Here is a 26,739-nt window from a genome sequence, read left to right as displayed (position 1 = left end):
GTCTCCTTCTGCGTAAGTGTCTCCTTCTTCTGCACGATGTCTGTCACTGCCATTTTCTGAAGAATCCGATGAGAGCTCATCATCGAGGGTGAGTATGGAATCAGCGGAGAAAAATTGAGGGTTGTTGAGAATTTGGGGAAACTTGTTTTGGGAATTTTGGAAAAGCTAGGTTTAGAGATGCGTTGGTGAATTGATGAGCAGTTACGAGCACCAGCTACGGCGTGTTACTCGTGCAAGTATCCGCGTCCACATTCTTCTTCTTCTGGAGAATGAGCGTAAAAGAGAGAAATCGAAGAAGGAGGCCCGCTGCCAACGCCGGCGAGGCGCCCCTGTAGTGGGTGTTGCGGTGGTTGTATGTGGTAGCCATAGACTTTGAGGAAGAAGGAACCATGGCAGTGCCAGTGGTGGAGCAGTGCGCGCGTAAAAAACCCTCACATGTTTCCAAAAAAATAACCACATCCAAAAAAAATTTTAAGTCAACTGAAAATGGGATCCTCACGTGTCATTCCGTTTGACAGATGTCACATGAAATTAACGGAGTTTAAAATTGAGGACTAATTTCATCCAATTCAAAATGTCAGGTACTAAAATAGTGCAAACATTAGGTGAGGGACTAAAACAAAAAATTAGCAATAGTTGAGGGACGAAAAACATAATTAACCCATCCAGCTAATAATAGAAAGTTAGATTTTATTTATTTATTTATTTTATGTAAATTGAGTTAAAATTAATTTATGTGAGTCTTATAGTTTGAAAAATGATAACTGAATATTTATTTAGTGAACATAGTCTAATAAAAAATATTTTTGAAATGAAGTGTTAATATAAATATGAAAGCACATAACTATAAATATCCATTTTTATTTATCTTTTAATATTTCTTACTCTCTAATATCATGTTTCTATTTTGGGAGGTTCTGTATACAATATTTTTGTGCAAAGAAATATTCTTCTGGTATTACAGCTGTTATATATACACTTCCAGCTGTTAATAAATAATATTTCGATCAAATATCTTTCCAATGATTCAAATATGATCTTATATACTATATAAATATAAACTATATTATTTTCCCTCATGCTTTATATTTTATTGTTATTTATTGGAATATATTATGTATTAAATACGTAACAACATTTTGAATTTAAGAATATAAATTTTTAACTTTCATTTATCTATAAATTATTATGTAATTAAAAACTTTCTATTTCTTTAAATACATATTCAAAATAGTTTTTTAGTTTATGATATTTTTAAAAAATATAGTAAATTAAATAATTTGGAATATGCGTTGAAAATTGAAAAATTTGTTTTGAATTATGTTAAAGTGTTAAATAAGGTATTTATGTTTATATAGTTCTTCAAATAATTCTTTTACCGCCCAAACAATATAAAATTTTAACAACATAAAATGGTTATATCATAGAATATAATATAAGATGATTATATCATAAAATTTTCAAAAATAAATATGGAAAAAAAATATGAAAAAAAAAATATGAAAAAAAAATATGAAAAAAATAAAAACGCTAGAAGGAGGGTTTGAACCTCCGACCTTGTGGTTAACAGCCACACGCTCTAACCAACTGAGCTATTCCAGCCTTTTAATTATTTAACACATTGTTACGTTCTATTGTTTTACTATACAGAATTTGTATTTTACAAATGCTTTAAATTAATTTCTTTTGTACAGTTTTAATTATTTGTATAGAAAGTGTTACTGAAAATATAAACACGCGTATCCTTTTAATTTGAATACAAAAAAAAACATAAAAAGATTAAAAATAAATGTCATGTGTAGAATAAAAAATAAAATGAAAAATAAATATTATTTGAATACATAGGAATAAGAGAAAAAAAAAAGACAAGCTTAATTTTATTTGCTTGTTTAAATGAGTAAACATTTGTAGAAAATAAAGAAAAAAAAAACTATCATAAAAAATATATAGTATGTTTATTATTATTATTATATTATATTACCTCATTTTTGGGTATAAATGTTTTGTATATGAAAAAGTTCATTGAAATTGTTTATAAGTATCTATTCAACTCAAATTCAATCTTTTACAAATTTAACTCACAAATATCTCTTTGCGATTTCCGATACGGTATTTGTCTAAGTTTTATGTGAGTTGCATTGCTAAACTATATATATATATATATATATATATATATATATGTATATATATATATATATACATATATATATATATACATATATATATATATATATATATATATATACATATATATACATATATATATGTATATATATATATATATATATATATACATATATATATATATATATACATATATATATATATATATATATATATATGTATATATACATATATATGTATATATACATATATATATATATATATACATATATATATGTATATATACATATATATATATATATATATATACATATATATATATATATATAGTTTATTTTGTTTCAAACATATTATAGAAATGTAGTAAAGGTTTTCTTTGGTTGCTTCTTTTTTTTTTCATTACAAAAGTGATGCTTGAAAACACATTAAAAAGAAAAGAGAAAAGTGTTGACAATGTTAGGAAATTATAGAAATAATAATAGTAATTAGTGAAAAGGGTTCATGTGACAGATAGAATCATTGGTCATTAATCGACCACAGTTTCTAATTGATCATTATGCAACATATGATTTAGCTTTTAATTTTAAAGTTATTATCAAAATTTATTATATGTCATAACTTTAATCAAACAATATTTTAAGATTATATTTTACTTTCTCTTTATTCTGAGTGATAGAGAAAAGAGTGAAAAATATTAAATAGTACATATAAACCAAGAAATGCAACGAGGATGACCATTTTTTTCAACTAATTTTTAAGACTTTTACGTTTTAATGAATACAATATATTTTAAAATGAGAATAATTATGAGAATTTTATTTTATTATTTTTCAATTTTACTTCAAATAAATATAGTTTATTTTTTTTAATTTTACTTGTATGATAAGCATGTATTGTTTTAAATTAACTTCAAAGACAGATAAATGAAAACAATTTTAAAGGAATATGATCCTTGATAAAGAAAAAAAAAAAGGAAAATTGAACTTATACGCGATGTTAGGTTAAGTAATATATCTACACTCAAGTTTTTTTAAATAAACATATACCATCACCATGTCCCCAAAACATATATAACATATATTTATTCTATATATGTAGTTAAATATTATATAATTTATATAAAAATATTACATTTAAATTTATATATAAACCTATTAATAAAGATGATTAATTTCTATAACCGTCTCATAACAATTTTTGATGTATATATTTCATCAATTTTATTTTTATTAATTTAAATTATTTTATTATTTTATTTTTTAAATTTTATAATTATTTTTTAAAATTTAATTAAATAACTACAATAATAAAAATTCCTTCAATAAAAATTTACCTATGATAAAATTATGAAAAATATTTATTTTATATCTTTATTTTTTATTAAAGGAAATGAACTCATTTATTTGGTCCACGCATGTAAAGGCTTATAAATAGGTAAGATTTACAAAACTTTTCAACTAACTCTTAATGTGAACTTATCATGCGGTAATAACCTTGATAATTTGAGCTTATCGAGAATAAAAAAGAAGAATTATAGCACATGATGAAGAAGAACCGAATAACACAGCAAACAAGAAATGGTTTCGTGTGGTCTTATGAACCTTGCAAGAATAATCATTTTTCTGCATTTAGAAAAACAGAAAATAATAAGAAAAACACACTTAGGCGTTGTTTTTCATTTTCATTTATATAATGGTAAAAGGGGCTTAAAAAGTAGGGTATTTGTAAAGGACAATGGATACATGTGCATTTAAATGGACTTTAAAATTATATTAAAAAGAGAAAGAGAAAAATAAAATTCTAAATTAATCATCCAATAAACAAGATAATTCATTTTCTAATTTCTTAATGAATAAGTTTGATTATGTTTTTTATTTTCTAAATTTTAAAATAAATAGTCACATATAAGATGATAATGCAGAATAGGTCATGCAAATGAGTACGTTATCCCATTGTGAAAAGCACATAGCGGGTTGACATGCAGGAGTTGCATGGACCCGAGGGGCGAGAAAGGCTAATCTGCTTGTCCGCATAAATTTTTGTACATGTTCTTTTTTTTATATTATTTGAAGTTATATATACAATTTAGAGTTAAATATGTTTTTGGACCCTTAATTTATAATAAAAATTAAAATTAATCCTTCTTCAAAACTTTGGATCAATTTATTTCCTCATATTTAGAAATGCATGGATTTAATCATTTTAGCCAACTTTTATTAAATTTATTTGACGTCTGAAGTATATTTTATTATAATATTTAAGTTGTTTTCATCGTTTAATATATTTTAATTTTAATGTTAACTCAAAAACTATCATGAAATATCTTTGAAATGTTAAATAAATTTAACAAAATTCGCTTAAAATGACTAAATTCATGTGTTTCTAAAGTTAGAGAACTAAATTAATCCAAAGTTTCGAAAAATTAATTCCAATTTTTACTAAAAGTTAAAAGATCAAAAACATATTTAACCATATAATTTATTCATTCCAATTGACACTTTATATATGATAATATACATATGTGAGATTGACGATTAAATTTTGACCACAAATTCATACTAAATAAAAACATTTAATTACTCAAGAAAAACGAACCAACATGCAGACCCATGAACCAATACCAATGCGGGACATTCCCATATTTTCAACCGCAAGACAAACGGATGAGAATGCCCACATTATCATCCTTATCATCCCTAGTCATATGACACAAATGTTGTTTTCCTTCAGTTAAGTTTATGATCCTTTCTTTCTTTCTTTCAACATTATACAAACAAATAAAAGATACAAGCCTTAACTGAAAAAAAGATTACATCACTGTAAAAATAATCAATAAGCAACAAAAACACTAGAACAGAAACATATTGAAGACCAGAAAAAAAAAAGTTCCGTGAGCCAAATGAAAAACACACAAAAATTAATAAAGACAATATATATAAAACATAGAGTTCTTAATTGATGATATCTCGCAATAAATAAATCATCTCATCACTTTCCAAATTTCTGTAAATCCTAAAGATCAAAATAAAAATAAGCTTTTATCAATAATCATTATATAATCAGAAATTTCATTCATAAGCAAATCATAAATTAAAACAAAATTTATTGATGATCAAAACAAAAATAAAAATTTTATACATGATTGAAACAGAAATAAAATTTGTATCAATGATCAAATCAGGAACAAAATTACATATGAAAAATCTTCACATTTACAACGGACCAAAAAGTCATTTATGCGTGAAGTAAACCAATATTAATAATGTTTTCTTAAAACAAAACAATATGTGAAAATTAATCTGGGCGTTTACTAAAGGTTAAAAAAATGCAACTATTACACAACCACTCCTATAGTCAGAGTTGAACCAAAAGAAATCGGAAAGATGAAAAAGGTAACAGCAATTCGTAAGTTTGAATACAGATGGTTATTTCTTCTACACATCTGCCATTCAAAGCAAAACTTATACATCTTGCAATGTAATACTTGTACAGAAAGAAAAGGTTCACACAGATATCTAATCCTCAATTCCCATTCAAATGACACAATAGGTAGGTGCAACAAAAATATTTAAACTGAGGAAGATTCATAGAATCAAGGTTGGCATGTTATGGAAGCCACCAGTAATAATTTTATATTCAGTAATAGCTAATCTTTCTCCATCAGTAAGTCTAAATACTTTTAAACAATATAGAATTCTGCTGACAGGTTTAGCAACATCATTGTTCAGGTGCAGCAAAGCAAAGCAACAGCAACAACAACAACTCTTTAAAAATGCCAAATCAGATGTGAACTAAAAACATGTGCTTTGTGTCTATTATAAATCAGGTTGCAAATTAGATTAAGTTTCCTCGAGACTCTTAGAAATTTGGAAAATTAGAAAAGAAAAAATAAACACGCCACTGCAATAGAAGTAAAGAATTTAAAGTCCAGAATGAAAGGCAGATTGAGTGAACCACGCTGCATGTTACAATAGACTGGTGCTTATGTTAGTGCACAGTCACAGTGAACAGAACTGAACTTGCTGAATAAACTTTTAATCTAACCAACATAAATATTGACTATATATTCTTACTTAAATCACAGAAGATCACAACTAAGAAGATCTTCCCATATTCAAACGGGTATACGCTTTAATTTTCAATGAGACTAATCCATTAACAAAAAAAAGACTCCACCTACTTCATGTTCTCTACGCCCCACCTCCATTTTCTTTTTCTATCACAGAATGCACTTAGCATACAACATCAAAGCCAGGAAAAAAAAAACCTTCCAGTGAAGAGGAACATAATAAACATAAAGTGTGAAAATAAAAACACAGAAAATGTGATGCAAATGGGGAATGAATCTATAAATAGGACTATTACAACTATTGCTGCAGTACAGACCAACCTTCGTTTTTGGCTTCTATTACCACTAGATCAAAGCTACACTCTTTCATCAACAACCAATTGATCACACCCACCCAGCTGCAAAATAAATCACCTTACAGCATGCACATGACTGCTAACAGTTGCATCTAAATTATCAGAGATAGAACCAAAGTCACTGTATTTACCACCAAGTGCACTTAGCTGATGTACTTTGAGATGCCCTCAGTCCTTACACATCATATGCAACCTTCACTAATCATTAGTTTAACAGATTAATGGCTAAAACTCAAATCCAAATCAAAACCAATGAAAAGAACAAAAGGCAGAACTAAATAACCTGAAAGCTGTTACCCATAACTCAACACTGTAAAAATGTACAACACATCATGATATTGTTCATATCATAACATAATAATGAATAGAATATGATATAAAAAAACAAACTTATCACCTAATTTGTACACCAAATGTGCTAGACTAAACCCACCCTAAATCGACCGGGATTCTCCCAGGTCAGGAAAATCCCACATCCTTGCATTCACGCATTCAGCTAATCAGAACCACTCAGAGTTTCATCCTAAACATGTAACCAAAAGTGAACCATCTTCATCTATTGGTTCCAATTCACGAATGCGTGAAGAATGTGTAAATACAGAGAATCCATTTCCGGTCTACAAAGAACAAAAAGAATCATGAAACCGTATCAGCACAAGAATCACCAAACTCAATCCGAATCATGATTCCTCGAGGAACCAAACGAAGAACAGTTATCACTACTCAACACTACATCGACGACAGTGCCATTGCTCTCACCGAGCAAGACCTTCAACAATTCGGCCGCCTTCGTCCTCCCCTTGCCACTGCCACCGTCCCTAACGTCCCTAATTCCGTCCAGCGCTCCGAACGCAACCGCGTCGCGCACATCCGCGGCAACCTTCTCCCCGCCGCAGCGCACAAGATTAAGGAGCGCCGATACGGCATTCTCCTTGGTGCGCATGCTGGCAGCGGTGGCAAGGTCAAGGAGGTCGGCGAGCACGCCAAGGCCGCCGGAGGCCTTACGGAAAGCCTCGGCGGCGTCCTCACATCCCGCGACCTGCGCAACTACCGCCGTCGCGTCCTCCACGATGCCGACCCTACCGTCCTTCACGACGAGCGAAAAAAGCGCGGGAACCACGCCGAGGTTGATCATCGTGGTGCGGTTGAGCGGATGGAGCGCGATGGCGAAGAGCGCCTTGAGCGCGTCCTTGATCGTGCGCGGAGGCGAGGACACGTGGCAACGGAGGATATCGACGAGAGAGTACACGATCTCGCGCTTGGCGCCGACGACGGGACGGTAGGAGTCGACGGAGGAGAGGAGGCTGTGTATGGTGGCGGCAGCGGACTGTACGGCGGCGGGCGAAGAGGTGGTGGCGTGATGCGAGATCACGTGCGCGATCGCGTCGAGGACGCCACGAGTCGACATGAGAGGCTCCTTCTCCGTGATGGACAGGTTGAGCAGCGTGGCCGCTGCGTTCTCTTGGGAAGTGTGAGAGGAAGAGTAGAGGGTTTCTGCTATGTAAGGGATTGCGCCAGCTTCGGCGATTACGGGTCGGGTTTGCGGGTCCTGCTTGGACATGAGGCGGAGCTGGCAGAGGGCGTCGACGCGAGCGGCTTCGGAGACGGAGCTGAGCTTGGAGACTAGGGTGCGGACGGTGCGGCGCTGAGAGTCCATGGTGGTTCGGAGGGAGGTTCGGGGGATAAGGAGAAAAGAAGGAAAGGGAGAGGGGAAAGCGCGTGGGAGAAATATAAGGGCGTGTTTGGATGGTTGGATTGGAGGCGTGAGGGAGTAGGACTCGGAGGAGATTATTGGGTCGTGGCGGTTTCGCACGGTGTTGACTCGTTGTGAGGGTGACGTGGACAGGTGGATAATTTTTATTTTGGGTTTACACAAATTTTGATTTGATTCCTTTCACACTGTTTTTTTATTCAATGGTTTGATCGGGTTTGGAGAACGGTTTTCCTATCTGTAAATTCCTTTCATACACATATTAATATATATATATATATATATATATATGTAATATTTACCATGAAAGAGTATACATATGTTATCTAAAAGATTAAAAGAATTTTTTTAAATAATAAATATTGTTAAGTCTTTATAAGAAGAAAGTTAACCCGAGCTCATACTTGAGCTCGAATTCTCGATCCAAATATTAAAGAATAGTATGTTTTAGGTTTAGTTAATAGAATAATATCTATTTTTTTTGAAAATTTTAATTTGGTATCTATTTTTAAAAAGTTTTAATTTTATCTTAATTTTTAAAAAAGTATTTCAATTAGTTTTATATTTTGTTATTCATTATTTTTATGACTAAACTTTAATATAAATATTAATACTTAATTTTGTAAATCATATTTATAATATTTATATAAATAATAATTTTAGTCTTAAAAGAGATATAATATTTTTCTATTTTGAAAAAAAGTATTCAGACTAAATTGAAACAAATAAACATATGTGAAAAACTAAATTAAAATCAAGACAACGACACTGACAATATCACATGTCACATCATGGATCTTATACGTGACAATTTTTTTTAATTAAAAAAAATTAAAAATTAAAAAAAATTAAAAATTAAAAAAAATTAAAAAACCAGAGGCTAACACATGACATGCAGTTAACAACATTAATAAATTTTTTTTTTCTAGAAGGGATCTAATTGAAACAATTTTTCAAAAGTTGAGACAAAATTGAAACTTTTTTTAAAAATGGATATCAAACTGAAATTTTCAAACGAAAGTAATTACTAATCGACTAATTAAACTTTTGTTTTATAACATATTTTACTTTTTTATTTTTATTTAATATGATATTTAGATTTATATTTGAATTCCTAACAAATATATTAAAAAAGTTTACATCTTTTATAAATGCCAAAATTTGTTTTACTTTAGAAGTATTTTATTTTTAAAATAAAATGTAAATATGTTGAAGGTCGACAACGAGAAGATCTAGGCTAATGTAATATGTCAATATAGATGGAAATGACGTTTATGAAAAATATAGCTCGTACAGGTATTATAAATATATACTACTTATAAGGTATGATATCTAATTTTATCTTATTTTAGTATTTATTGTCTGTGACGTATTGTTTAACTTGAATCTCAGAGTAATTTTGAAGATCTCCTGAAGATTCATGAGATTAAAATTTAATTGAAGTGCATAAATTAAAATACAAAAATATTTCGACCCTAAAAAAAATGAGATAAAAAACACTAGACACGTGAAGAACATTGTAAGAACATTCAAATTTTTTTTTTATCTCAGTTAAAATTAATATTTAATATTGTAAAAACTATAAAACTTATGAAAACCTAACGAGGATCACAGGCTTATATTTTTTAATCTGATTTTAAGAGTTTTTTTTTCTCTTTTTTCGGTGTAAATTCCTTTCATACCGACTTTTATTTAGTTCACTGTTTGAACAATAAGATTTTAACCTTTTAAGAGCGTCTTTTTTTTTTTCTTCTGTGCAAATTCCTTTCATACATAATAGCTTTTAGGATGCGTTAATGAAGACCTTTTATCATAGAAACAATAAAAGAAATATTTATTTGACCATTAATATGTCTTAGCATGTTGGAAATCTGATTTCTCAACAAGAATTACTTAAACCTAAAACATTTAAATTAATCATAAACCAATCTCCTATTCCATTTTAACAAATATTAATCAAATTTAGTAAATTAAAGTGTTCTTCGTATTTATTAAATGAGATTGTGTTATTTATTTTTATTCTTACTAACTTATCTTTTTCTATATGTATTTGTTATATAAATTAATTATATTTGTTATTTAAATAGAACTATCGTATTTTGGGACAAGAGTATGTGGCAATGATGTGTCAAAACATAATAATATATTCACATAACAAATACAAATAAATAAGATAAGTTAGTAAGTATTACATTTACATCAATTACTTACTAAAGAACCATTAATAATATAATCAATATATAACTAACATGTATATTGTGTGCATATTGGTAGTTAATCAATGATAAAAAAACAAAAAATTTCCTCTCTTAGAATTTATTTATTTATTTTGTGAGCTATATCATAGGCGATGATTCTCGATATTTCTGTTAGTTTGTATCATAGGTGACGATTCTCAATATTAAGCAACAAAAAGAAAAAGAAAAACATTTAAAAAACCATTTATGTCTCAAAGCTTTCTAAAATCAAGCTAAAAAATCACGTTTACACCTAACTATCCTAAACATTCATGTACAACTGCAGCTATGTGAGATCTAAAACTAACCTACACATACACATTTAAGTAAAGTATGATGTAAACATAATTTAAATTTAATCATCACTTTTCAAATAATTTCACACACTTATATCAGCACATAAAAAAATATCTTCACGATAAATAAATATTTCTAGCTGCAGGCTTTTAGAATATATTCAAAGTTATTAAATGACGTAATAAATAATAAAAATTATAGTGTTGGGATTTAATCTAGCTCACACGCATCTGTATATGTATATAAATTAAATGATAAAATGTAAAGTTTGATACATCTTTTTACTATTCATTATTCATTTAACATAATAAAATATACAATATTTGTGAGGTTATGCATTAATTTTTTAAAACGTTTAAAATTAAAAAATATTTACTGAATGAGACTTGTTCCGTTAAAAAAAATTATTTTCTTTTCCGAAGATAAAAGTTCGAAGAAATCTCTTGACCTAAAGTCAAATAAAAAGATCAAAATAGTTTTATCTTTAAGAGTAGGAGTTAACATTCAATTTATAGAAGAAGTGGTAAAAAAACTTATTATCTTTACCGAAAACAAAAATTTAAAAGAATCTGATGAACTAAAGTGAAATAGAGAAAATTAATGTTAAAAGAATCCAGTATTGGGACCGGAACTGTACATGACAATATTTACTTCAAGTGGAATTTATTGTTGCTTTCTCTTTTCTTCACTCAAGTTTCTTTACTATTGTTGGATCAGCTTTGAAAATGAGTCGTGTTAATAAAACAAGACACAAAACATAAACTTATACGCTAATACACGTAATTTTTTTGGCGCACCGTACAATTGATAACGACTAAATAGTTGTTAAAAGGATAATTAGTGTTTTTTTTTCAACTACCACAAAATGATGAATTAATATTGCTTAATAATTAACAATATTCCAATATATATATATATATATATATATATATATATATATATATATATATATATATATATATTGGAAAATAAGTTAGTTTTTATATAAAATTCATTCAAAAATAGACATGTCAAATTGAATCAGGCTTGTCAGACCATAAAAAAAAAAAGACAGACCAGGTTTGAATTTTTAACTCGTCAACCTCTTGTGGTCCGACCTGCCTAACTAGCCAAATTGATGGCTCAATCTGTCTTGGGCCGCCAATTCGTTTAAAAATAATAATAAAAAAACTTATTTATATAAACATTTATATATAACAAAAATTCATAAACACAAATTTTAAAAAGTTAAAAGAAAATTAAAAAAAATTAAAATTAAAAAAAAAGTGGCAGGCCAACCTGCCAGACTATTGGCCTGCTCTGAGGCGAGATGGATTGCAGTGTTCAACCCGTTTCGTAATGGTGGGTCAGTCCGACCCGACCCGTTTTTAACTGACCAAAGACGGGACGAGTCAAAATGGACCGTGCTGACTCGTTTTGCCACACTGTTCAAAAGTCATAATATTGATTAACTTGTTAACCATATTTGTGATACAAAATATTTATTCCCTTGATAACTAATTTCTATTGAATAATTTGATTCCAATCACATTTTTCTACTTCTAAAACTTGATTTTGATATCTTAATCGAAGAAAGAGAGCTTGCTAACACTTACATCAACAATTTATTAGTAGTCACTCTTTAATATAAAATAAGCGTGAAATATTTTTGTTTAGATAATCTTTGTTAAATTTAATGGGTATCTTATATTAATTATTAATATAATCAAATCCCAATAGATAATATTGAAATGTAAATATTACTTTATATATTGATTTTGTAAAGATAAATTAAATATTAGTAACAAATTTTAATCGTGATTTATATACTTTAAATTTTGATTAAATATCTTAAATTGTAAATTTTAAGGATTAAAATTGTGTTATATTATTTGTAAAAATGAAGTATACGTTTTTTAAATTAGACAAAATTGAGATTCGCCCTAAGATTAAAAACATTATTAACCTGTATAATTTTTTAGAAGAATTAAGTTTATTTATTTACTTTTAAACTTTAAACCCTAAACAAATTTCTTCTCTTATGTTTTGAAGCAATTTTTTTAGTTGTTTAGGATTACAAATCTTCCTGGTATATTTATCACTAATATATGTAATACTTGCCAAAGTCTTTGGAGGCTTGTGTACTCTTCATTATTTTATTGTATTAAAAACTTGGTTTGATATAAACCCAAGTTTTGGCTTTGTATGATTTTCATCATGATGAAAATTATGCATTCTTGTTAGGTAGAAAACACTAATTTTAAAGGTTTCTAACTCATGAACAATGTGAAAAATGTACGATGTGTATATTCAAGTCCAGAAATAATACCTGAACCATACTTTTAATTTTAATATCCAGCAGACATGTGATTTAAATTCGCGTGTTCAGATGTTTGAAAAGTAAAAATAAATATTTAAAGTTTAATTTAATATAATTTATCCCTTTCAAAATATATAATTAAACATTAAACATTTTATTCTTCATTCTTTAAAAATCATCCTTTATTTATTTTCTTAAATAAATCTCTTAAGTCTCCTTACAATTTTCTATATTTTCTTTATGATTTCCAGATGGTTTTTGGTGGCTGAATTTAAATAGATTAAAACTTTGATTAGAGGAATTTTATTTTATTTTCTTTTAGCCGTGACGATTTTTCAGACGTGTTTTTTTAATCAAGTTTTTGTCGTTAAGTTTTGTATGTTGTCTTTTGAGGTTTTATTAAAAGGTAAATTTTAAATTTAATTCGTAAGGTGAGATTTTCATCTACATATGTATGTATATATTGAGTATGAGACTAGAGATTAATGTGTGATCCGATAATGTCTAAAACTATATGTCTAACAAACTGACAACAAATCTCATTGGGATGAACTCTAATAATAACCCTCGTACCATGTTAAAAAATACAAAAATGTTATTTAACAAAGATTTTGTTGAAAAAATTGACGTCGAAGTACTAAAATTAAATTTTCTTTTTGCGCACATAAGGTTGAAATGATTAAAATGTCAGACTCACACGAATTTTGTCAAAGTTTGTCAAAAAACTTTGTCAAAGTATCATTTTCCTAAAAAATAGACTTTAATTCTAACACAACCCTATAAGACTATCATGTAAAATGAAATTTGTATTCACTTATATATTCTAACTTGACTTTATCACTAGTCGAGTCGATGTGAGACTTCTAACAAATTTTAAAATATATTGACGGAGCTTAATATTTTAAAATATATTAAAAAATATTTTATTTTACAAATATATAAGTTACTTTTTACCTCAACCATAGCTAAAAATTGATTACTCTAAATGGTGTAGAAACATAAATCTCTACTTTTAAAATTACCTATTATAAAATGCGTTCAAGCGGGTGTAGTTGAACTTTTTTGTCACATCAAAAGACTCTTAAATAACACCCAAACATTTAAAGTGGATAAATGCATTGTTTAATGAAGGTGGAAGATTTGGTTAGTTGTATACACAATAGTCAACAATACATGTAAATGCATATTTTAATGAAAATGGTAGACTCTATTGGACCGACATGTCCAAATTTGTTTATAGTTTTATACAAGTGAAGAAACACGATGAGTGTTCCATTTTATCTTTCCATATTTTCATTGTGTGTGCAAGGAACCTTCATAATAATCTTCATTTTCCTTTTTTTTATAATTGGTCAATGTTGCACGTAGTTTTGGTATTCATATATTTACCTAATTCCATGGGCATGGTTCAAGACATGGACATGGATTTCAATTTGAAGTATTGTATATTATAAATTTTTTCTTTTGACAAAGGAATTGAATTTGTTCTTTCCTAAGTTAAAATTTCATTTTAAAATATAAAATTTTAACATCAAACTTTACCAAAAGAACATTAATCAATTTTAAATATTTAAATACTACTTGATAATTCACTTTTTAATGGCAAATGTTATTTAATCGTTTAAAATACAGATATATTAATAATTTTTATATTAAGGGAGTACACTTTTACTTACTTATAGAGGTGTATGATCAAATAGGAGACATGGAATACGAGTTGACACGGGGCCGAATACAATTTGGGCCGGTAAATTGTTGGTCCATATTTAATTATGGTGGTACTTCCTGCACCCCATTTATTTCTTCCTTCATACCCTCAACTCATTTTTCACAATCTTTTCCTGCTTATGACTATTTTTTAGGATTAAATATGTTTTTGTCCCTTAAGTTTTAGTGAAATTTAGAATTAATTCATCTTCAAAATGTTTGACCAATTTAGTCATTCATCTTTAAAAATGCGTAAATTTAATCATTTTAACTAAATTTTGTTAAATTTATCTAACATTTCAAATACATTTCATGATAGTATTTGAATTATTTACACCGTTTGACACACTTTCACTTTAATGTTAATTTAAATATTGCCATAAAATGCGTTTAAAATGTCAAATAAATTTAACAAAATTTGATAAGAAGGACTATATGCACATATTTTTAAAGATGAAAGACTAAATTGGTATAAAGTTTCATAAAGAGCCTAATTCTAAAATTTACTGAAACTTGAGGGACAAAAACATATTTAACCTTTTTGTTAACAACATTTAAGTTGTGTAGTCTTAATGTTTTGAACCGGTAAATAAAAGTTCAAAATAATGTTCATATTTGTGAAGACATGAAAAAAGAAAAGACATGAAAAAAAGAGTGAGACCATATTGGTAAAATGATAATGCCAGAGCCCGTGAACTCGTACTTTATATGAAGTCATTATCACTTCAATCTTCAACAAAAACGACACAAGAAATTAATTGCTACATATATATATGAACCCGTGACACATACCATTACAAAGCTTCAAACATAACCATTTTTCATGCTACAAACAAATGAACTTTGCAATGCCTATAAATATAGTTAGCAATAAAGTGAAATGCCAAAACCCTACCCATATGATATATAGACCAAACACCAACATAGGAGTAACTTGCAACTTCAATTCGACACTATTATCGTTATTATTGTTCCCACAGGTGATGAAATTTTTTGACCTAGAACCGCTTATTGTCATGCATGCATCTTAGGTGCAAAGTTCACGAGCAACACCGAGCCTTGAGTTGGGCACGTCGTAGAGCACACGGTGGTTTTGTTGCTGCATGTTGGCGATCACGTTCAGCACCGAGTTCACGTTGTCGGGCGCCGCCGCCATCGCCAAACACGTGATGCCGCCGGCGGTGCTGTGTATGAGGGTGTTGTCCGGCGTGAGTGTCACGTTCATGCCGGAGAACATAAACGTTATGGTTGGTGCAACTATCGGGACCGTGTAGCATGTGTCAAACCCTCCCAGCCTTGTCACGGTGAGTTTCTTCCCGACGCTGACTCGCCGCCGGAACTCGTTCCGGACGGCGGTGTAGGCCGGTTCAACCAGCCGGGTGAACACCGTACCTTGTAGTATTTAACGAGAAAATCAAACGAAAATGCATTAGTGAAACTTTTAATTGTTTTTGTAGCATTTTATAATAGGATAACGAAAGAAAAATGATATTTTTGACAATTTTTATTTTATGAAATATTAAAAAGATAAAATAAAAGAATAAAAATTATTTAAAAGATAACCTCTAAAATTATAAAAAAATTGTTAAAATTTAGTAATAAAAAATGAAATAAAGTTTTACAGTAATTTCTACTCTAGATAAAAAGAGAGAGTGAAATTAGATTAGAAATGTAAAACAAAGACATGTGGAGCATGTATGAAAGTGACCATGTCAAATCACTTTTATGGCATTTTGACTCCAATTTTGTCTTAAAATTGACCATCTTGTCTTCATGTAGTAGAACAAGAACATCATATAATTATGTTCATTCTTAAAAAATGGGAAAGAAAAAGGTTCAATTATTCAGGATACTCCGAGAGAAAATATCCAAAATAAACAAAAGGAATCATATGAACCTTTAATGACACTCTATCATATCACTACTACTTTGGTCAATTTTGGTCAATATAATAGTGTTAGATTAAGACAACAAAACCCCACTATAATGAATGACAGCTCACAGTACATTTTTCCTATTTAAAAATTGTGGACCAATTAAAAATTATTATATATGATAAATTTATTGATTCTATTATAATTATATAAAAAGTTAAAACTTTAATACTTATTATGCATACCGGAATCGAAAATGGTGCCGGCACCGGTGGTGGGGTTGAACGCCAAAGCCTCCGGCGGGATATCGACGATTCTCCGGCCAACTCTAACAGCCACCAAGTTCACATAATACAGTGATGACCTTCTAGGGTTTTTGAGAAGAGGGGTGAACTTGATCCTCTTGGGCTGGGCCACAGGCCCAAGTCTCAGTGACCCACTGAAGTTGAGTGTTTTGAAGCTGGGCAAGCAGTAGGAGAAGGTAGACTGGTAGAGATGATGGGTTTGGGCCAAGAGTGACAATGGGCCTCGGCCCAGGCCCAACAGGCCCTGTGTTGGAATTGAGCTCCCTGTTGCCTTTTGAACGCACCCAAAGGTGTAGCCTGGAACTGGGTCGGTGGCTAGGGTAACTGTGTCCTGTACAAGACCAGCTGCCACAGAGGAAGTGCCATAAGTGAAGTTGAAAGCACACGCGCTTCCACCGCAAGTGGGGTTCGGTACCTGAAAATTTCACAGACTTAGAGTTATGTGAAGTGGACCATAGAAAATTGAAAACTCCCTACAATTTATTTTTGTAAGTCTCGTGAACTATTTTTTTTTTTGCCTCCCAAGGTAACTTAATTCACCTACTAGTAGGATAAAGCTTTTAATGCATTTGGAATATTCGTGACTTCGCCATTTCCACGCGCCGTAGATGGCGCGTGAAAAATCCATGAATAGTAAGTTTGATAAAGCTAAGAAAAGAACATCAATTACACGTAATTTTTTAATTAAAATCATAGTCAAATTAATGCTGAATGGTTGATTCTCCATAAAAAGTTTGATTAAAATATAAAAAAAACACAAAAAGATATTTATTATTTTTCGTTAATGCAGTGTTTAGTGGTAGCTCACGTGACCTTTTGTCGTTATCCGACCAAGAAAAGATACATTCTTTTCTATCATTCCAAACATTTGATTAATGTCCGTTACAAATAAAAACCTTTTTGAACAGTACAAACACTCAAATGTCGTATAGCTGCATCCAAAAATATCGTTTCTTTTTTTAACTCGAAAACTAATACACAGTTGAATATGATGGTAAAAATAAACTCATAACAGTCATAATTAAACTCGTATAATTTCCTTTAAAAAGTACGAGATCTAAACAATTCATGCATCACACAAAAAAGAAGAATTGAACGTATAATCTCTTTATATAATTCTTTTTTTTTTTAATTTTCAAACTAATTGTATATCTCTTAAACATATTAGCGGTAGAGTTAAATTCACAACCTCTTTTATTTTATTTTTTTTCGAAATGTTAAGTTTTGACACGGGAGATAAACATACTAATAAAACCTGAGTTTAATTACATAATAACTTTGATACTACTCTCAATCCAAAATCTTAATATAATAAATTTATAAATCTTTATTTTTATATAATGTTCTATTTTTTTATTTCTGAAACTTAGACTCACGGTTTGGATTCTTAACACGAATTTACCACTAAACCGGATTATAACTCTTGAGCTTGTTACTTGTAATGACGACAGTTATAAGAAAATGTTTGTGATTTTACAGAATGCAGAGATGAAAGGTGTGTGTGTTGATCTCATCACCTGTTTGCACTGAGGAGCAGAACATGGAAGGTTGTGGAAGGTGGTGGATTTGGCAGGGGCAAAGGGTTTGAGAGTGGAGCAACCAACGCAGGAAGTGCAAGGGACCCAAGCAGCGTCGTTGCTGGTGTCCATGGCCAAGAGAAGGGTCTGAGGAGGGGTACCAATCTTGGCCTTAACAATGTACGTAGGGCTCTGCGTGATTTGTCTCCCCGAGGCAATTGGGACAATCGACCTTCTAGCTACCAAGCTCCAAAGGTACTGCATCCTGGCATGGTCCTTGGCTTCTAGCTGTAGGACACTCTCCTCCCATGAGAGACCCTCTGAGGGTCGGAATGGGGAACAAGGGCTGAACACATGGAACACTTTAAGGGTAGAGCCATGGTCATGGACATCACAGTTAGGGTTCAGTGCTTTGGCTAGGGAGAAGAGGAGGAAGAGCAGCAGAGGAGTGAGCATAGGTGAGGTTTTCATGGTCATGGCTAAGGTTCAGACTATTGTGTGGTTGGTGCCTATGCACTCGGTGTTGTATATATATACATATATAGTAAAAAACCTTGTGGGAACTTTTATTATTTCTAGGAAAATTTTATGTGATTTTGGAGGTGTGTGATGGAATAAGAGAAAGATAGAAATAAAAACTTTAAAAGGAGACAAAGTTAGGTAAAATGTGATAAATAATGCGATGAAAAAAATGAAAAAGAAGAAGAAGGTATCACTAGTGTATACCAAGAGCCTCTTGTTTAAAGAGATTCATTATGACAAAAACAAATTTAAGTGGAAAATTAAAAGGAAAATATACTATAAAAATTAAATTTTGACAACTTTTTTATAATTTGAATTATAGTATTTTCTAAATAGTTTTTTATTTTTCTATTTTCCTTTATTATAAAACCACTTAGGTATATCAGGTTGTAAAAAAATTGTCAAAATTAATTGTTATAATATTATTTTCCAAATTAAAACTCTACATTTTATACCGATAAGATAATATTATCTATATAAAATCTAAGTTAATATTTTCACATTTAAGTCTATAAAATCATCTAATTATTAAGACAAAAAATTTCCATTGTATAAAAAAAAATTAGTTTGAGAATTAAGATGTGTTTGAATCTAATAACTTCAATTTAATATAGTTTTTTTTTTATGGATGTGAAAGTACAAATGTAGTGGGGGTGACAAATAGAAGTCGGTGGGGGATAACAGAGTGTATTCCATTTGTTTTGGAGGGTTGTGCTAAGAAAATTTTAGTGTGTAACAAAAGGTTCAACTTGGAGCAACCCTAATATAATATAAATTGAGTGAATGCATTTAGGGTAAAATATGATTATATATTGCATGAGGTTGTGGTAAAGAATAAAAAAAAAAGTATTTGGGGTATAAAGATGATTGTATAATGCATGAGTTTTGCACTAAAAAAAGAGAAAAGAAAAGGTGAAGTTGTGGGCAACTATGTGACTAAAGCATGAATAGTTGAATGCATGCTTCAAACTGATGAATAATATGCTTTCTAATAGCAGAATCATTTGAGGGCACGCATTGGGTATCTCTCTGTCTAGAAATCAAGCAAGTAATGGCAAATAATATTGTTGGAATTTGCAGTTTCAAGAACTCAAAAGAAAAAGACATTGTGTATTGTCATGTTATGGGTTAAAGTGGTGTTGTCTTGTGGAATGGTTATGATGAAGTGCTCACAAACAATGGAGCAAATGTGGGATTGTTGTGGATGAAGTACCATAATGTTCTATGTTTTTTTACTACTTATATTTAGCTCCATTTTTTTTTATAGTATAGTGAACTTTCTTTCACATTAATGTTAACTTTTTAATGAATTTGAATTTTCTGCTGGAATTTTTTTGTGTTGTTTCTTTACTGTGTCTTCGTAATACACTGATTACCACTAATTTTGACGTTTTAAAATATATTTAAAAGATATTTAAAATACCAATACAGTGTATTTTTAATGCTCAGCAGATGACAACACAAAAAAAACCAATAGAGAATCTGAACTCCTTGTTAATGCATTTTAGTACTCAACTTGTTAACTTGTTTGCAATTATTTTACAAATTTCATTACTCAACATTTTAGTGTTTACTCTTCCTTTAAATAAGCAGAACAAGAATATGGTGAACGATGATCTTAGCTTCGTAGTTTGTTTAATACATAAGGTTTGATATAAAATAACACGAATTTTTGATATAAAATCAGTAAAGAATCTGGACTCAAATAACTCTTTTTTTCAGTGGTTTCAAGTCTTCTATGTAGATTCGTGAGTGAAAGTGGAAAGAAGGATGTTATGTCACCTTTTGAAGAAATATGCTCAAAACTATAATATATTACTAAGGTTTTACGCAAATACTAATAATCATGTTCTTAAAATTTTAACCTCAAAAGTTGATTATGTGAAAGCTTCACGATTCTCAAAATTTGGTTGGGTGTAAATATTTATATTTTCTTTGAGTTTTGTTTTATTGTTTGACTATGCCTTTTTATATAATGGTATCTTTATCTTTCTTTTTTTTTATAAGAGTTGAGGCAATCATATTATTTTTTTCGATTCATATTTATTAGTGTAAAAATGTGAGTTACATTTGCTGTGGAAGGTGTGAGAATATATTCTATTCTCTGTATTAGTGAGACTATAGACCATGGAATATTTTAATAAAGTTGCATAACAAAAGGGATAAAGTGATGCCTAGGGTTGTGCACCATTGGTGGCAAAATGAAACCAAATCTCAAACCCTAAGAGCCAAAAATATTATGCCAAAGAACGAGGTTGGTTTCAGAAAGTGAACAAGAATCTCAGTTATATCATAGCTTTAGGTTAATTCAAAGTGGTAATACGATTCAAAAGAGCATTATTATTTGCAGTGTAGGACCCTCCAAAAATTAAAACTTAATCATTCGATCCAAAATCTGAATTTGTTCTATAGATCAAAGAGCATACTCATGAAAAATGAAACTTTAAACAATTTCTCCAAATTATATAGCTTAATTTTGGGGTTCTGTTTTTAAAATTTTCTGCTAATTATTTAATTTCTAAAAAAATTATCTTAAGCCTTTTCTATTTACTTTTACTGTCATTTTGTATCAAGATGATCAAAGCAAAAAAAGAAGAAAAAAATTTATATTGTGGTGATTAATTATTTTGTCTCTCATGATCTTGTGGAATTTATTACCTTACACATGTTCCCACTATGAGACACCAACTTAGAGGACAAGATTGAAACATTGGGTGATCTGTTTCTTAATCTGTTCTGTTTGTTTTATAAACTCCATTAATATAATATTTGAAGTGAGATCTTGATCTGAACATTGAATTGTGTTTGCAAGAAAAATGAAAATGGAAAACAGCAAAAGGTATTTGTAAGAGTATTTTTATAAAGAATTAAATATGTTTTTATCTCTTAACTTATCGTAAAAATTAGAATTAGTTCCTCTTCGAAACTTTGAACCAATTTAATCTTTTATCTTTACAAACTAGGTAAATTTAGTCATTTTAACAAAATTTTGTTAAGTTAATTTGACGTTTTAGACACATCTCTTAGCTAACATTGAAGCAAAAATGAGTCAAATGATGTAAACAACTCAAATACTATCATGAAAAGTATTTAAAACGTTAAATAAAATTAAAACAATATGATTACAAGGACTAAATACAAACGTCTCTAGAATTTAGGGACTAAATTAGTTTAAAATTTTGAAGAATGACTAATTTAAATTTTTACTAAAAGTTAAGAGACAAAAACTTATTTAACCCTTTTATAAATATTTCATTCGAAACTTTTTATGAACGAAATAGTAAGGGACTAAGTTTTTGCTTTTCAAAATTGGATAATTAATGAAAAAAAAAGGGTAACTATTTCTATTTTAAAATTGGACAACAATATCTAAGTGCTTATTTATTCTTTATTTGAACATTTATTTTGTTAATTTTTATTATAAAAATAATTATATCCTTTTACGTTTTGGATATATTTGTTTTATTTATCTTTCACAGTATATATTATAAAGGTAATTTTATTCTTCTGTTCTCTAGAAAAGTATCTTAATATTGAATAATGGTTTTCATCATTTATCATTGTTATTTTAAATGTTAAAAATAACATTGCTTACACATTTTATTAACAATATTTTAATTATAAACTATTTAAGAATCAAATATATTCATCTTTATATATGTGATGATAAGTTAAATTATGAACACTCATTATTTCTCCTTTCAATAGGAAAAATTCAACTCTGGTGGATTTGAAATATGTATTTGGGTGATTGATGAATTATATTTAGTAGTATTATTTTTCGACATCTATCATTTTCAGTACTGTTATTATATATATACGTACATACATACTAACAGAGAGTACATCCGATTTCATTTCTCTGCCATGATTTGTCAGTGGCAACTTTAGAAGTGAAAATGTCATGTGCATACTTGCTAATCCAATCACAAAATCCTACTTAATAATAATAAAAAAAGCCAAAACGACACACTTTTTTTCTATTCCACTCTAATTGTATTTTGTTTTCACATGTTAATTTAATCTCAGAATTTTATTCAAGTAGTGGTTTCCTAGTTGAATGATAGATATATTCGTATTTTCGTAGAAGTAAATTTTAAATCTAATTCAATATTACAAAATTAGTTTGTAGAGTAAAATTTGAATTTTACTTATATACTATAAAATTATCATTATCTTTAGTCGATATGAGACTTTCTAACATGTTTTCAGTAAATTTACTTAATCAAAATATCTCCAATTACTATTTAAATGATATATTAGTGATATATATGTTATATATATATATATATATAAATATAAATATAAAGTATATATTAGTGTTTCCCTCCAGATGTCAAACGGCTAGAAAAAAAGTGTTGTGTGGTTGAGGTGGAAGGTACAATGCTCGTGACAAATGCAAGTGAAAAACAACAACATCACACTTGTCACTTTGTGCTGTCGGCACAATTACACACCTCTTCACCACCGTTTATTATTAATTTTCAGACACTTTCGTTTTCTAGGTATCAAAATTTTGTTGTACTAACAACAAATAGTTGTTTCAACGGTTGTTCAATTTAGGTTTTAAATTTAAGGATAGTGTATAAAAAAGTAGTTAGTTTGAAGTGCTTTTGAATTCAGGTAAGTAGGAAAACAAATTGTATTTTTTGAATTTTACATATTGAAAACGATTGTTTCTGATTTAGAGAGTTTTAATTATGTTAAATGTGGTTATGTAAACATTTGTCATTATCTAATTTTACTTTTTAAACTTTTAAAGGAAAAGTTAAGATTTCGCCTATTTTACGCTGAAAAATATATAATTAAACAACTAGTTGTGTACGAGTGAAAAATGTTACATAATACTTTAGAAAAAAATTGGGAAATAATAATTTTAAATTTGGAAAATAAAAATAAATTTTTAAATTTACTATATAACATGTAATATTTTTCTTGTTTTAATTTGTTATTTATTTAAATAGTATTTTTCTTCTGCCGACAGTCACAAGTGAGAGCACGCGCTGGCTACCTCACAACCGTACGATAACGATATATTGACATCATTGCTTTATCTGGTTTCACAATGATTTTGTAAACATCGAAACGGTAAGTTTTGAGTTGAAGCTGATCCATTTTCGACCATTGGATTAATCTGATGTGATTTATTGGTTTAGTCAAGGATAGGGTCATGGCATGGGTATCATTAAAATATATATATTAATGAAATGTAAATTTTGAAATTTAAAATTTGTAGTATGAGAATAAAAAAAAAGAAATACTCTTTTAGTTTTCAAAATAAAAAATTGTTAAAAGTGTAAATTTTGTGAACTTATTTTACCAGAAAAAATATAAAAATATTTTTAAAAGGATTTAACATATTTAAAGATGACCTTTTATACTGGGTATGACCAAATTAAAACATCTTATCAAAAAATGTTATTCACGTGGTTGGATAAAATAGAAATTGCTTCATGCAACCTTTTATTATAGAAATATTTGACTTCACATGAAAGCTGTTTAAAATAAATTTGACTACGAAAAAAAATACAAGTTTACTAATTAAAAAAAATATTTTCTTTTGGACTAAGAAATAGGAGAAGAATCATACAAGCATAAAACGAAGAGAAAGTAATATATATAATATGATAAGTTGCATTGAAGTTTTTTAAAATTTGTTCTATTAGAACAAAAATATGTATTAATTGCTTAAGAATAAATTAAATTAGATTAAAAAATGTATTATAATTTTCGTTAAGCTAAACAAACAAAATCTATAAAATATGTAAGGACAAAATGGAAAGATTGTGATTTAAATTGAATTAAAAAAATTTTGTTCAATCAATTTACCTGATAACCTAATTAGACTCGTACCAACACAATCTATTTTATAAAATAATTATGATATTTAAAAAATAATAACTATTTTTTTTTCAACTCTACATATGCATCACCACAAAAGATTTTAAATAGGCTACTTATTTAGTCAGCCATTTTTAAATAACTTAAAACCTAACTATTCCAGCTAAAATACAATTTTAAAAATAACAAGAATTGTTCTAACTTTATCTATAATTAATTGTTATTGATTTCCTTTTTTTTTTTCATTTCTTTACATGTTTTTTAACCTATTACATTAAAGACTAACATTTATTTATTGTACTTTTCTTTTAAAAAAAAAAATAATTGAAGAGAACTGTATAGAACATGCAATAGAAAAGTGTGGAAAAGAAAATTGGTATCCAAAGGTAGTCATAATTTTGATTCAAATCACCCAAATACCATTTTTAACTTGAGAATAATTTTGTTCTCATTGGTAAGAGGAGAAATTAATGCATAAAACTTACAAGTGGAGCCTCCCATTTATGATGAGGTCCCTCACAATTATAATTGTTATTTACCTCTTCATAGGGTCATCCATATTCCAATAATTATTTTATACATTTTTCATATTCTAAATTTTTTACACATTATATTTAATTTGAGGTGTGAAAACAAGTTCATTTGATTCATATTACTTACCACAAGCAGAGAAAAAAAAATAAACCCAAAATTTTTATATTAAATAGTCGACTAAATATCTCTATCACTGGGTTAAACAAACTGAAAATCGTTATATTAAGTATTAATTATTTAAAATGGTTTACGACTTTTAAGTTATCATATCAACACAAATAAAAGTTACCATAATCATTAAATAAATTATAAAATTTTATTATGTTTATATTAAATCACATTCACTTTAAAATATTAACTCTTTAGATTAATAAAGAATTTAAATTTTATATCAATTTTTATACATTGTGTTATAGCCATAATAATGATTAAATAAATTATAATATCTCGTTATATTATATTAAATCATGCTCACTTAAAAAATATCAATTGTTTCTTTTTCCTACATATTTTAATATTTGCGAGTCTATCTAATTGTACTTTAAAATACCTTTGTTTTTTGTTTAAATCATATAAATTTTAAGTGATCTTTTTCAAAGACTTTTATGGTGTAATTTGAATTTTAAAATATTTATGAAATATTAAATCTTGTATTTGCAATCCTTAAAAGGTTTCAGATATTGATTAAAGATTGTAACTCAGATTATTTACCATTTCTAGAATAAAGTTTGAATTAAATAAAAATGAAAAAGTCTTTTTTCTTTTTAAAAAACTGAAAATAGATTATAAATATTTAGTTCTTTATTTATTTTAAAAACTTCATCTTTCTAAAGTTATAAATTCTTTATTTTTTTTCTTTCAAAGTTTTTAAATTGGTTGCTTGCTTATCTTTTTCATGATTAGATCACATGTTTGAGGAGGTATTTGATGAGATTTAAACAGGTCAATAAAAGTTTTGATTTAAACAAGTTTTGTTTTCCTACAATTGATTTAATTTTTTTCCCCTTTCCTACAATTTCTTTCCTAAACAACCAAGGAACAATAATTTGTCGGTTATATAATAATGAAAATAATTTCTTACGTAACTTTTCTTAATTTTAATTTAAAAAAATAAAAAAAAATCAATGAAAAATTGATCACAGATACGTGAAAAGTTAGTAAATCCGTCCCCTTAGAGTAAAAAAGTAATTTGGCATGAAAAAGTTTTGTCCAATGAAATGTCGATTTCAAATATTTTTATTCATTATGTCAACATGCAAGTCTAAGAAACAATAGATAGAAATTTTAAACTTCAATTTCGCATAAGCATCACGAATGAATAGAAACAAGTTATGCATACAAGAGAA

The 26,739-nt window shown here is 28.6% G+C and overlaps 2 protein-coding genes and 1 non-coding gene across 3 annotated transcripts; all 3 read right to left on the bottom strand.

Moving 5' to 3' along the window:
- Nucleotides 1–1,528: 1,528 nt before the first annotated feature.
- On the bottom strand, nucleotides 1,529–1,602 carry TRNAN-GUU. Its single transcript has one exon. It is a non-coding gene; the product is annotated as a tRNA-Asn (tRNA).
- Nucleotides 1,603–6,828: 5,226 nt separating this feature from the next.
- On the bottom strand, nucleotides 6,829–8,316 carry LOC114168144 (U-box domain-containing protein 17). The gene has a single exon (XM_028052878.1). It carries the CDS (start codon nucleotides 8,204–8,206, stop codon nucleotides 7,220–7,222), a length of 987 nt encoding a protein of 328 aa, XP_027908679.1. The 5' UTR covers nucleotides 8,207–8,316; the 3' UTR covers nucleotides 6,829–7,219.
- Nucleotides 8,317–15,465: 7,149 nt separating this feature from the next.
- On the bottom strand, nucleotides 15,466–19,017 carry LOC114170743 (aspartyl protease AED3-like). The gene is made up of 3 exons (XM_028056294.1): nucleotides 18,497–19,017; nucleotides 16,920–17,394; nucleotides 15,466–16,192 (listed from the first exon to the last, which is right to left on the bottom strand). The coding sequence occupies exons 1-3, from the start codon at nucleotides 18,971–18,973 to the stop codon at nucleotides 15,828–15,830; spliced, it is 1,317 nt and encodes a 438-aa protein (XP_027912095.1). The 5' UTR covers nucleotides 18,974–19,017; the 3' UTR covers nucleotides 15,466–15,827.
- Nucleotides 19,018–26,739: the final 7,722 nt, after the last annotated feature.

The sequence above is a fragment of the Vigna unguiculata genome, chromosome 11, assembly GCF_004118075.2.
Source record: "Vigna unguiculata cultivar IT97K-499-35 chromosome 11, ASM411807v1, whole genome shotgun sequence".
Classification (NCBI taxonomy): domain Eukaryota; kingdom Viridiplantae; phylum Streptophyta; class Magnoliopsida; order Fabales; family Fabaceae; genus Vigna; species Vigna unguiculata.
Note: the sequence above shows the minus strand (reverse complement) of the source record. Positions and strands in the feature narration are given on the sequence as shown.